Source organism: Heterodontus francisci, chromosome 24 (assembly GCF_036365525.1).
Source record: "Heterodontus francisci isolate sHetFra1 chromosome 24, sHetFra1.hap1, whole genome shotgun sequence".
Taxonomy (NCBI): domain Eukaryota; kingdom Metazoa; phylum Chordata; class Chondrichthyes; order Heterodontiformes; family Heterodontidae; genus Heterodontus; species Heterodontus francisci.
The window spans coordinates 39,071,371-39,085,173 of NC_090394.1; the positions used below are offsets into that span (position 1 = coordinate 39,071,371).

At 43.9% G+C, this 13,803-nt stretch overlaps 1 protein-coding gene across 1 annotated transcript in view; it reads left to right on the forward strand.

The window, feature by feature from the left end:
• The window catches only part of grid2ipb (glutamate receptor, ionotropic, delta 2 (Grid2) interacting protein, b), a 151,742-nt gene extending 139,239 nt beyond the window's left edge, over window positions 1–12,503 (forward strand). Inside the window, exon 23 of the mRNA XM_068055983.1 lies at window positions 12,143–12,503. Coding sequence (XP_067912084.1) covers window positions 12,143–12,214 — 72 coding nt within the window. The 3' untranslated portion in view covers window positions 12,215–12,503. The remainder of the gene's footprint in view (window positions 1–12,142) is intronic.
• Window positions 12,504–13,803: the final 1,300 nt, after the last annotated feature.

Genomic DNA, 13,803 nt, shown 5'->3' on the forward strand with positions numbered 1-13,803 from the left:
CAAGACTTATCCAGTAACAAAGCAAAGTATTAACTTTGAAGTATGAAGTTTCCCTTTTAAAATACCCATACACAAACCCCCACACACTGAAAAAATTAAGAAATTCTCTCTACAGAGCTCTACAAAAAGCTTTACAAAAAAGGAATACTTTGGCCAAATACATGCTAATTCTTGAAGAAAAAAGGAGAAGGTATGGAAGGACGTCAGTGGTTCCTTTTGGTCTGGCATCCAGATATACAGTGACAGCTCACTGAGATCTTTTCTGGAGCAGTTCGTTCTGGAGATATCGAGAAATAATCTGCTAGGCTTTCCAGGAGAAATGTGGCACCAGGGGTTTCCATTATCACACTGAATGCACATGATTTGTCAGCAACAAGAGGAAAGAGGAGCTGACACACTGGATCTCTCAGGGTCTCTTAGAGAGGTGTAGGAAAGATGATCTTGGGTTTATTCCTTGGCAGGTTGATCTTCAACTGCTTTTCAAACACCGTCCACACCCAACTCAACCAAAACAATATCTCAGAAATGAAACCAAACAGCAAGTCAGAACTTCCTGACAGTGTTTGAAAAGATTTATACAGGGGAATATATGATCCGTGCTTACTGTACACAAGGGAAATATGCGATATATATGGAGACATATATGTAGACATACAACGGGGATATGTGAAGTACATAATACATAGTTTAGGATGAAGTGAAATTTACTAAGTGTGGACAATGGGAGATCAGCCAGAGCAGCATTGGAGCAATCAGGGCTTGAGGTTTTGAAGACATAGATGAGGGTTTCAGCGGCAGATGGAGGAATGGAGAGGGGTGTGGGGCATGATGTTATGGAGTTGGAAGTAGGTGGTGTTTGTAATGAAGCGGATGTTGGGTCGGATACTCTGCTCAGGGTTGAACAAAATCCCACAGTTCTGAACAGTATGTTCAGCCCTAGGTAATGACACAGAGGGAGCTCAATTTGATGGAGAGCATACAAATTTTGTGGTGGGGATTGAAGTTGAAGAATTTGGACCTCGCATTGTTTAGCTTGAGAAAGTTTAGGCTCATGTCAGAGTGTATGTCAGACAAATGCTAGTACAACAGAAGCCATGAAGGCTCAACAGAGGTGGTGGAGAAACAGAATGGAGTATCATTGCCATATATATGGAAGTTGAGTCCGTCTATGGAGGATGCAAGGCTGCAGCATGTAAATAAGGAAGAAGAAAGGCCAAGGATGGATCTTTGGGGGACTCTGGAGGTAAAGATGTGAGGGCAGTAATAATTGCCATTGTGAGAGATGCTGTAGCTATGATTGGATAGATGAGTGGAATTGGGCAAGGGTAATTTCAGAGAGCTGGAGGAAGTATGTGTGATTGACTGAGTCAAAGGCTGCAAAGAGAATGAGGAGGGAATAATACAGCAAGATGGCAGTCACAAAGAATGTCATCTGAAACTTTGGTTATTGCCATTTTGGTGTTGTTAGGGGAATTGTGGGAGAGCTTGACCTGGACCTGGATAGTGACAGCACAGGTCTTGCAGAGGAAAGGGAATGCGTAACATCGAGTAAGTATGTAACACGAATGTGTCATACATGAGGGAATATATTACAGATGCTTGTAATATACACGGAGCAGGGGGACTATGTGGTGTTGCATATGATGTAAACAGGAAGAAATATCTGAGAACATGGTTAGGTCATGTGATTTGTAGTACACATGGAGAGAATATGTGACAAGGAAATATGATATACATTGTTGGGGAATAGGTTAGATGAATGTATGGCATTATGTAATAGAATGTGTGGCGTACACCAAGGGAATGTGTGATGTATACCTGGGAAATATGTACAAGGACGTATGATATACACAGAAATATATCATAGTGCATATGATATATATGGGAAGGGTTATTTGACTGTGTGTATGATAATGTGCTATGGGTATTATGCGAACATATACATGGGGGTTAATATATAACCACGTGACAGACATAGAAGGAAGTATATGATAATTATATTGTATACAAAGAAGAGAGGGAATGCATGATAATCCAGGAAACAAACATTTGAAATGCATTCTGCCATCTTGCGGGGTCATAGTATTGTGTCTGAATGTGGAAGATGGAGATGGGACGGATGTGTAACCGTGTAGAATGTTTCCCAAAGTCAGCTGTTGAGTTCAAGGAAGAATGACATTCATAATGAATAATGCGACAGAATCAAAAGGGTGTGATTATGACTGGAATTTAGCAATGAGGAAGGTAATAAAGTTGATCATCTGCTCAAGTTGAATAGATTAGATAGTGAGCAGGAGAGGTTGAAAAGGAATGTAATTTCATAATCACAGGGTGAATCAAGAGGAAGGGTAAAAGTCCAAATTGTTTCATGGCGGTGACTACTTTTCAAATGTCAGTTTCAGCTCCCCGGATGGCATAGTTAGGTAAGGATATCCTCTGGTGATATAGGGACATGTGCAGACTGGGACTCCTGGGTTTGTTATGATATTGCTATCACAGAGACATGGCTGAGGGAAGGGCAGGACTGGAAGCTCAATATTCCAGGGTATAGAATCTTCAAGCATGACAGGGTGGGGGGGGGGGGGGGGGGGGGGGGTGGGGTGCGGGTGTAAAAAGGAGGTGGCATTGCACTATTGATCACGGAATCAATTACTGCAGTAAGGAGGGACAATATCTTAGAAGATTCCTCAAATGAGGTCACATGGGTAGAACTTAAAAACAAAAAGAGGGCAATCACTTTGCTGGAAGTGTACTACAGGCCTCCAAACAGTCAGGGAGAGATAGAGGAGTAGATATGTAGGCAAATCTCAGAGAGGTGTAAAAATAATAGGGTAATAATAGTAGGGGATTTCAACTTCCCCAATATGAACTGGGATAGTCTTAGTGCAAAAGGCTTAAAGGGAGAGGAATTCTTAAAGTGCATCCAGGAGAGCTTTTTGAGCCAGCTCGTAGAAAGTCGTACAAGAGAAGTTGCAGTGGTGGACCTAATCTTAGGGAATGAAGACAGACAAGTGGTAGAAGTGTCAGTGGGGGAGCATTTTGGGGATAGTTACTATAACTCTAAGATTTGAGGTAGTTACGGAAAAGGACAAAGATGGACAGGAAATAAAGGTACTGAATTGGGGGAAGGCCGATAAAACAGGATCTGGCCAAAGTGGACTGGGAGCAGCTACTTGTAGGAAAGACTACATCAGACCAGTGGGAGTCATTCAAAAAGGAAATAGTGAGAGTTCAGGGCCAATATGTTGCTGTAAAGGTGAAGGGTAGGACCACCAAGTCCAAGGAACCCTGGATGTCAAGAGATAGAGAGGATTGGATATAGAAAAAAAAGGAGGCTTATGGCAGATTCAGAGGGCTGAAAACAGTGGAGGCCCTTGAGTATAGGAAGTATAGGGGGGTACTTAAAAATGTAATTAGGAAAGCGAAGAGGGGGCATGAAAAAACACTGGCAGGCAAGATTAAAGGAAAATCCCAAGGCGCAATCCATCAGAGTCAGCATGATTTTATGAAGGGTAAATCGTGTTTGACTAATTTGCTAGAGTTCTTCGAAGATGTAACAAGTAAAGTGGATATTGGGGATCCTGTAGATGTTGTATATCTGGACTTCCAGAAGGCATTTCATAAGGTGCCGCACAAAAGGTTAATACACAAGGTAAGATCACTTGGGGTTAGGGGCAATTTATTAACTTGGATAGAGAATTGGCTAACCAACAGAAAACAGAAAGTTGGGATAAATGGGTCCTTTTCTGGCTGGCAAGATGTAACTAGTGGGGTGCCACAGGGTTTGATCCTCGGGCCCCAACTATTTACAATCTATATTAATGACTTGGATGCAGGGATAGAAGGTACTATAGCCAAATTTGCAGATGACACTAAAATAGGTGGGATAGTAAGTTGCAATAAAGAAATAAGAAATTTACAAATGGATATGGATATGTTAGGTGAATGGGCCAAATTTGGCAGATGGAGTTTAATGTGGATAAGTGTGAGGTTATCCATTTTGGTCAGAAGAATAGAAAGCCAAATTATTATCTAACTGGAGAGAAACTTCAGAGTGCTTCGGTGCAGAGGGATCTGGGTGTCCTCGTGCATGAAATTGCAGAAAACTAGTATGCAGGCGCAGCAGGTAATAAGGAAGGCAAATGGAATTTTGGCATTTATTGCTAAAGGAATAGAGCATAAAAGTAGGGAAGTGTTGCAACTGTACAAGGCATTAGTGAGACCGCACCTGGAGTATTGCATAGAGTTTTGGTCCCCTTACTTGAGGAGGGATGTAGATAGATTGGAGGCAGTTCAGAGGAGGTTCACTAGATTGATTCCAGAGATGAGGGGTTTGTCTTATGAAGAGAGATTGAGCAGTTTAGGCCTTTACTCTCTCGAGTTTAGAAGAATGAGAGGAGATCTAATTGAGGTATATAAGATGATTAAGGAGATTGACAAAGTAGACGTAGAGAGGATGTTTCCTCTGGTGGGGCAATCTAGAATGAGGGGTCATAGTTTTAGGATAAGGGGTAGCAGATTTAAAACAGAGATGAGGAGAAATTACTTCTCTCAAAGGGTCGTGAGTCTGTGGAATTCAGTACCCCAGAGTGCGGTGGATGTTGGGACATTGAGTAGATTTAAGGAGGAGATGGGCAGATTTTTAATTAGTAATGGGTTGAAGGGTTATGGAGAACGGGCAGGAAAGTGGAGTTGAGGCCGAGGTGAGATCAGCTATGATCGTATTGAATGGCGGAGCAGGCTCGAGGGGCTGAATTGCTACTCCTGCTCCTAGTTCTTATGATCTTATATTATATTAAGGGCAAGAGGATAACCAGGGAAAGAGTAGGGCCCATTAGGGACCGAAGTGGCAATGTGTGTGTGGAGCCGGAGGACGTAGGTGAGGTTTAAAATGATTACTTTTCATCTGTGTTCACTATAGAGAAGGACAATGTAGGTGTAGGGTTCAGGGAGGGGGATTGTGATATACTTGAACAAATTAGCATTGAAAGGGGGGAGTAGGTTTAGCGGTTTTAGCAGGATTAAAAGTGCATAAATCCCCAGGCCCAGATGAGATGTATCCCAGCCTGCTATCTGAGGCAAGGGAGGAGATTGCAGGGGCTCTGACACAAATTTTCAAATCCTCTCTGGCCACAGGAGGACAGCGAATGTGGTATCATTATTCAAGAAGGGTCGCAGGGATAAACCAGGTAATTACAGGCCAGTGAGTCTAAAATCAGTGGTAGGGAAACTATTGGAAAAAATTCTGAGGGACAGGATTAATCTCCTCTGGGAGAGGCAGGGATTAATCAGGGATAGTCAGCATGGCTTTGTCAGGGGGAGATCATGTCTAACAAACTTGATTGAATTTTTCGAGGAGATGACTAGGTGTGTAGATGAGGGTAAAGCAGTTGATGTAGTCTACATGGACTTCACTATAGCCTTTGATAAGGTCCCGCATGGGAGATTGGTCAAGAAGGTAAGAGGCCATGGGATCCAGGGCAAATTGGCAAATTGGATCCAAAATTGGCTTAGCGGCAGGAGGCAGATTGTGATGGTCGAAGATTGTTTTTGTGATTGGAAGCCTGTGACCAGTGGTGTATCGCAGGGATCGGTGCTGGGACCCTTGCTGTTTGTAATGTACATTAATGATTTAGATGTGGATGTAGGAGGTATGATCAGTAAGTTTGCAAATGACACGAAAATTGGTGGTGTTGTAAATACTGAGGAGGAAAGCCTTAGATTACAGGATGATATAGATGGGCTGGTAAGATGGTCAGAGCGGCGCAGTGGTTAGCACCTGCAGCCTCGGCTTCAATTCTGGGTACTGCCTGTGTGGAGTTTGCAAGTTCTCCCTGTGTCTGCGTGGGCTTTCTCCGGGTGCTCCGGTTTCCTCCCACAAGCCAAAAGACTTGCAGGTTGGTAGGTAAATTGGCCATTATAAATTGCCATTAGTAGAGGTAGGTGGTAGGGAAATATAGGGACAGGTGGGGATGTGGTAGGAATATGGGATGAGTGTAGGATTAGTATAAATGGGTGGTTGATGGTCGGCACAGACTCGGTGGGCCGAAGGGCCTGTTTCAGTGCTGTATCTCTAAACTAAGCAGTGGCAAATGGAATTTAATCCTGAGAAGTGTGAGGTGATGCATTTTGGGAGCACTAACAAGGCAAGGGAATATACAATAGATGGTAGGACCCTAGGAAGTACAGAGGGTCAGAGGGTCCTTGGTGCACTTGTCCATAGATCACTGAAGGCAGCAGCACAGGTAGATAAGGTGGTTAGTAAGGCATATGGGATACTTGCCTTTATTAGCCGAGGAATAGAATATAAGAGGAGGGAGGTTATGATGGAGCTGTATAAAATGCTAGTTAGGCCACAGCTGGAGTACTGTATACAGTTCTGGTCACCACATTATAAGAAGGATGTGATTGCACTGGAGAGAGTGCAGAGGAGATTCACCAGGATGTTGCCGGGGCTGGAACATTTCAGCTATGAAGAGAGACTGGACAGGCTAGGGTTGTTTTCCTTAGAGCAGAGAAGGCTGAAGGGGGACCTGATTGAGGTATACAAAATTTTGAGGAGTATTGATAGGTTAGATAGGAAGAGACGTTTTCCCTTAGTGGAGGTGTCAATAACCAGGGGCATAGATTTAAGCTAAGGGGCAGGAGGTTTAGAGGGGATTTGAGGAAAAACATTTTCACCCAGAGAGTGGTTGGAATCTGGAACACACTGCCTGAAGAGGTGGTAGAGGCAGGAACCCTCACAACATTTAAGAAGTATTCAGATGAGCACTTGAAACACCATAGCATACAAGGCTTCGGGCCAAGTGCTGGAAAATGGGATTAGAATCGATAGGCTTGATGGCCACCATGGACATGATGGGCCAAAGGGCCTGTTTCTGTGATGTATAACTCTATGACTATGTTGCCCAGGTGCAGTCTGTGCATGGTTAGATGAGCACAGTTAGAGTTGCACAGTTGAGCTCGCGTCCTCTTGGCTGGGGTTTCTGCTGCTGTTCATATGCAGAATTTGTATGAAGATAGGTTCAGACTTACACATGAAGAATTCAACTGGCATCTATTACAAGCCCACCAACTCCCACAAAAGCAGTTATAAGACTTCATTCCACCATACTTCCAGTAAGGACACCATTTCCTTCTCCCAGCACAAACATTGGTGGAGGTTCACAGCAGGGTCTTTGGTGGAGGTTCACAGCAGGGCCGTTGGTGGAGGTTCCCAGCAGGGCCGTTGGTGGAGGTTCCCAGCAGGGCCGGTGGTGGAGATCCCCAGCAGGGCTGGTGGTGGAGATCCCCAGCAGGGCTGGTGGTGGAGGTTCCCAGCAGGATTGGTGATGGAGGTTCCCAGTAAGGTTGGTTGTGGAGGTTCACAGTAGGGTTGGTTGTGGAGGTGCCCAGCAGGGCCTTTGGTAGAGGTGCCCAGCAAGGCTGTCGATGGAGGTGCCCAGCAAGGCTGTCGATGAAGGTTCCCAGTAGGGTCTGTGGTGGAGGTTCCCAGCAGGGTCTGTGGTGGAGGTTCCCAGCAGGGTCTGTGGTGGAGGTTCCTAGCAGGGTCTGTGGTGGAGGTTCCCAGCAGGGTCTGTGGTGGAGGTTCCCAGCAGGGCCTTTGGTGGAGGTTCCCAGCAGGGCCTTTGGTGGAGGTTCCCAGGAGGGCCTTTGGTGGAGATTCCCAGGAGGGCCATTGGTGGAGGTTCCCAGGAGGGCCATTGGTGGAGGTTCCCAGCAGGGTTGGTGGTGAAGGTTCCCAGCAGGGCTGGTGGTGGTTTCCATTAGGGTTTGTGGTGGAGGTTCCCCACAGGGCTGTTGAGGGATGTTCTCAGCAGGGCTGTTGATGGGGGTTCACAGCAGGGCTGTTGGAGGTTGCCAGCAGGGCCATTGGTGAAGGTTCCCAACAGAGCCATTGGAGGTTCCCAGGAGGGGCATTGGTGGAGGTTCCCAGCAGGGTTGGTGGTGAAGGTTCCCAGCAGGCCTTTCGATGAAGGTTTCCAGTAGGGCTGGTGGTGGAGGTTCCCAGCAGAGCCATTGATGGATGTTCTCAGCAGGGCTGTTGATGGATGTTACCAGCAGGGCCATTGATGAAGGTTCCCAGCAGGGTTGGTAATGGAGGATCCCAGCAGGGCCTTTGGCAGAGATTCCCAGCAGGGTGAGTTTGTGAGCTCATGGTCTTTCAAAGCAAGTCAACATTTCTTTCAATTTAGACCCTTTGTGTGAGCATAAGGTTAGATTTTTTGTCCCAGTGTGTTGGTTATATATTGGGAAGTATGGGACGGGGGGTGGGGTGGGGGATGAATATTGACAGAATCAGGAGGTAGGAATAGAGATTATATATATGTCTTTGTTTTAAATTGGATAGGTTTCTCTTTATTTACATGCGCTGGACATACATCAGAGTTATAACAATTGTGGTGTTCCCCACGTTGCTCTTTGTGTAACTGGTTCTGTCGTAGCGTCAGCATCCAATGCCATGGAACCTGCCCTGCCACTAGAACACCAAAGAAATGCCAATGGCTAGTGATGAAAAAAGTATATAATTGGCTGTATGACTCAGTCATTTCCAGAGACCCTGCTGCCACGACTGGGATCAATTAGGAACACTAAGGCATAAGCTTTGAACCTGATAAATTAGTTTTAGTTAAATACATACTAACATGCGAATTAGGAGCAGGAGTAGGCCATTCAGCCCCTCGAGCCTACTCCACCATTCAGTAAGTTCATAGCTGAACTGATTACTCCACATTTCCACCTATCCCCGATAACCTTTCACCCCCTTGCTTATCAAGAATCTATATACATCTGCCTTAAAAATATTCAAAGACACTGCTTCCATCGCCTTTTGAGGAACAGAATTCCAAAGACTCACGACCCTCTGAGAGAAAAAATTTCTCCTCATCTCTGTCTTAAATGGGCGACCCCTTATTTTTAAACAGTGACCCCTAGTTCTCAATTCTCCCACAAGGGGAAACATCCTTTCCACATACACCCTGTCAAGATCTTATATGTTTCAATCAAGTTGCCTCTTACTCTTCTAAATTCCAGCGGATACAAACCTAGCCTGTCCAATCTTTCCTTGTAAGACAGCCCACCCATTCCAGACACTAGACTCGTAAAACCCCCAATGCATTTACATCCTTACTTAAATAAGGAGACCAGTATTGTACACACTACTCCAGATGTGGTCTCACCAATGCCCTGTATAGCTGAAGCATAACCTCCCTACTTCTGTATTCAATTACCCTCGCGATAAATAATAACATTCTATTAGCTTTCCTAATCATGTGCTGTACCTGCATACTAACATTTGCGATTCGTGCACTAGCACATCCAGATCCTTCTGCATCTCAGAGCTCTGCAATCTCTCACCATTTAGATAATATGCTTCTTTTTTATTCTTCCTGCCAAAGTGGACAATTTCACATTTTCCCACATTATACACCATTTGCTAGGTCTTTGCCCCACTCAGTTAACCTATCTATATCCCTTTGTAGCCCCCTTATGTCCACTTCACAAGTTACTTTCCTACCTATCTTTGTGTTATCAGCAAATTTAGCAACCATACCTTTGGTCCCTTCATCTAAGTCATTTATATAAATTTAAAAAGTTGAGGCCCCAGCACAGATCCCTGTGGCACACCACTCCTTACATCTTGCCAACCAGAAAATGACCCATTTATGCCGACTCTCTGTTTCCTGTTAGCCAGCCAATCTTCTATCCATGCCAATATGTTACCCCCTACACTATGAGCTTTTATTTTCTGCAATAACCTTTGATGTGGCACCTTATCAAATGCCTTCTGGAAATCTAAGTACAATACATCCACCGGTTCCCCTTTACCAACAGCACATGTAACTCCCTCAAAGAACTCCAATAAATTGGTTAAACATAATTTCCCTTTCACAAAACCATGTTGACTCTGCCTGATTACCTTGAATCTTCTAAATGCCCTGCTATAACGTCTCTAATAATAGCTTCTAACATTTTCCCTAAGACAGATGTTAAACTAACTGGCCTGTAGTTTCCTGCTTTCTGTTTCCCTCTCTTTTTGAATAAAAGAGTTACATTTGCTATTTTCCAATCTAATGGAACCTTCCTCAAATCTAGGGAATTTTGGAAAATTAAAACTAATGCATCAACTATCTCACTAGCCACTTCTTTTAACACCCTAGGATGAAGTCCATCAGGACCCGGGGACTTGTCAGCCCGCAGCTCCAATAATTTGTTCAGTACCACTTCCCTGGTGATTGTAATTTTCTTGAGTTCCTCCCTCCCTTCCATTTCCTGACTTACAGCTGATACTGGGATGTTACTTGCATACTCAATAGTGAAGGCTGATGCAAAATATCTGTTCAATTCATCTGCCATCACCTTATTATCCATTATTAATTCCCCAGACTCACTTTCAATAGGACCAATGCTCACTTTGTTAACTCTTTTTGAAATATCTATAGCAACTCTTATTATCTGTCTTTATATTGTTAGCTATCTTTCTCTCGTACTGTCATTTTACCTTCCTTATTAATCTTTGTCATTCTGTTCGGTTTTTTATATTCTGTCCAATCTTCTGACCTGCCTCCCAACTTTGCACAATTATATGCTTTTTCTTTAAGTTTGATACTATCTGTAACTGTTTTAGTTAACCACGGATGGCAGGTCCCACCCTTGGAATTTTTCTTTCTCGTTGAAATGTATCTATTCTATGTATTCTGCAATATCCCCTTAAATGTTCGCCACTGCATCTCTATTGACCTATCCTTTAACCTGATTTGCCAGTTCACTTTAGCTAGCTCTGCTTTCATGCCCTCATAATTGCCCTTATTTAAGTTTAAAATACTAGTCTTGGACCCACTCTTCTCTCCCTCAAACTGAATGTAAAATTCTATCATATTATGATTGCTGCTACTGCCTTAACTATGAGGTCATTAATTAATCCTATCTCGTTGCACAATACCAGCTCTACTATAGCCTGCTCTCTGGTTGGCTCCAGAATGTACTATTTCAGGAAATTATCCCGAAAACATTATATGTACTCCTCATCTAGGCTTCCTCTTTCCCATCTGATTTTTCCAGTCTATATGGAGGTTAAAATTCCCCATAATTATTGCTGTACCTTTCTGAGAAGCTGCCATTATTTCTTCCTTTATACCCCATCCTACCGTGTGGTTAATGTTAGGTGACCTGTACACCACTTCTATAAGAGACTTCTTGCCTTTATCATTTCTCATCTCTACCCAAACTGCTTCTACATCCTGGTTTCCTGAACTTAGGTCATCCCTCTCGATTGCGCTAATACCATCATTAATTAACAGAGCTACCCCTCCACCTTTTCCTAGCTTCCTGTCCTTCCTAAATGCCATGTACCCTTCAATATTCAGGTCCCAATCTATGTCGGCATGCAGCCATGTCTCTGTAATGGCTATCAGATTGTACTTATTTATTTCTATTTGCGCTGTCAGTTCATCTGTTTTGTTTCAAATGCTACGTGCATTCAGATACAGAGCCTTTAGTTTTCTCCTTTTTATTATTTTTGTAACCTCTAGCCTTATTTTTTGATTTATTCTTAGAATTGTACACTCAGTCCCTTCCTGTCACAGTCTGTTTATCATTTCCCATATTAATACCTTTCTCTCTTGCCTTGTCTCTACTCCTTGATTTACCATATCTTCCCAAATTTGATCCCTTGCCCCTACTATTCAGTTTAAAACCCTCTCTACTTCCCTAGTTATGCAGCTCGCCAGAACACCGGACCCAGCACAGTTCAGGTGTGGACTGTCCCAACGGTACAGCCACCACTTTCCCCAGTACTGGTGCCAGTGCCCCATGAACTGGAACCCACTTCTACCACATCAGTCTTTGAGTCACGCATTTGAGATCAGCCTAAAATGGCACAGACTAGCACAGTTGCCACTGCTGGGGGTAGGATGTTACAACACTGTTATATGACAAAACTCTGAATCAGTTGTCTGTGGGACATTTGGTAGTTACTGCTGGTGATATACGAACTTACTCTAGAACTGAAAAAGTGTTGAGCAGTTTGGAACCCTTCCTGGGTATTCTTGTTTACCAATCGAACATAGCATTTAGAACTATGTGATGGGAACTGAACCATAATGTTTTGCTAACCCATGCAGTGATATTTTGTGAATTACAGAAGGCATACAACGATACTCAGGCCTCTGTGAACCTGCAGAACTTGAAGGTGGTTTCCCCACTCGCCTGGTGACATGAATGATGCTTCCCCATTTACAGCAGTTTTGCCAAAAAGTGCAGTTTTGTTTGACTGACATATGAATAAGATGCTAAACAATCCCAGCATCAGGAGCTCTGTGTAATGACAGCGTTGGAAAGAGGAGTGGCTAATTGGATGCGGCATCTCTGAGATCAACTTGACAACAATGCAGCACAGCTACAGAATCGACACCTATCTATTGCCTGTCACATGGCTGCCCCCACTGTTGTTTTGTTACAATTAAATAAACACAGATCATATCATTGACTGTTGGAGGCTTGAACTCAAGGTCAATTCCTCAATGTGAGCCTCTCAGTATCAGTTTCCTTCACTTTGATTAACTTTGGTCCCACAGTAGAGAGGCAGTGGAAGCTGCATCCTTTCCTCCTCTGCCCTCTTCTTTATATTTTATGTCCCCATTCACTCATCCAAAACCCTTTATACCCTCTCCCCCAATAACCGAGAGCTCCTAGTTCCCTACTGCCCTTACCTGCAATGCCTCACTTTGAATGTTTTGGTTGGCAGCAATTCTTTCCTCACCCATCCTAAATAACTAAGTCATGTGAAACAGATAGGATACAGAGTCAACAACAGAGCATCTGATGTCAGAGTCACACTGAGTACCTGGCCAGGTGGGCTCAGTTTAAAATTGCACCGATCGGTGAGTTCAGTCCACTTTGAAACAGGTAGGTATGAGTCAGTACACCCAGCTGGGTAAGTAGATAGGGATAAGTACTCAAACCTGGACTTGTGAATATAGGAACACAGGAATTATTAGGCAATGAAAAACCAAGGTCCATGTAGTTCACCTTCTACCGTCTCAAGTAGATGCTTGATCAACCATGAATTACTCCATTTAAGGTTAACATCATTATGGTTCAACTGATGGGCTGGTGCGTAAGAGCACTTCCCAGTGTGAAACTGAGATAAACAGATCAGACTATCCTAGATGTGCCCTCCACCCTGTGCTGAGTTAGCTAATGTGATGTTAGCAGCAGTTGGGAGATCACACTTGACACCAGCTCTGCTGGGTTAGAGAGGGAAATAATCACTCAGAGTTTCCACACCTGGTCACCACCCAGTGACTCTTTCTGGAAACTGTGGATGTGCGGATATTGGTTAAGGACAGGATGTGCTTCTGCTGTGATGCTCCCAATGGTTGAACATTCTGGCAACATTCGCCGTCCATGTACATGCACAATAATAATGGCCAATGTAGGAAGGTACCGGAGGGTGGCTGAAGCCAGTGGAAGCATTCTCCAGTTCGTAGTTAGGGGCTTCAGGAGAGGGAGAAACCAAAACTGAAATCCATGAGAGATTTGGGAGCCTTTCTGGAACCAACATCCACAACTGTGGTCTGTGGGCCTGCCATTACTGACACCCCAGAAGCAGGAGAGGTTATTCATACCACCAAGCACTCGTTCACAAGTGTTTGTATTTTTAAAAATAAAAGTCCCCTTTATTTCTGATGTAGAATGTTCATCATAGGCAAAGCACATTTCAGAAGCCAAGATTCCAACCCCCTCCCCATCCTGTTCCTTATCTGAAAGGGAGAGGATCCCTTTCTGAGAGCTTGAAAATTT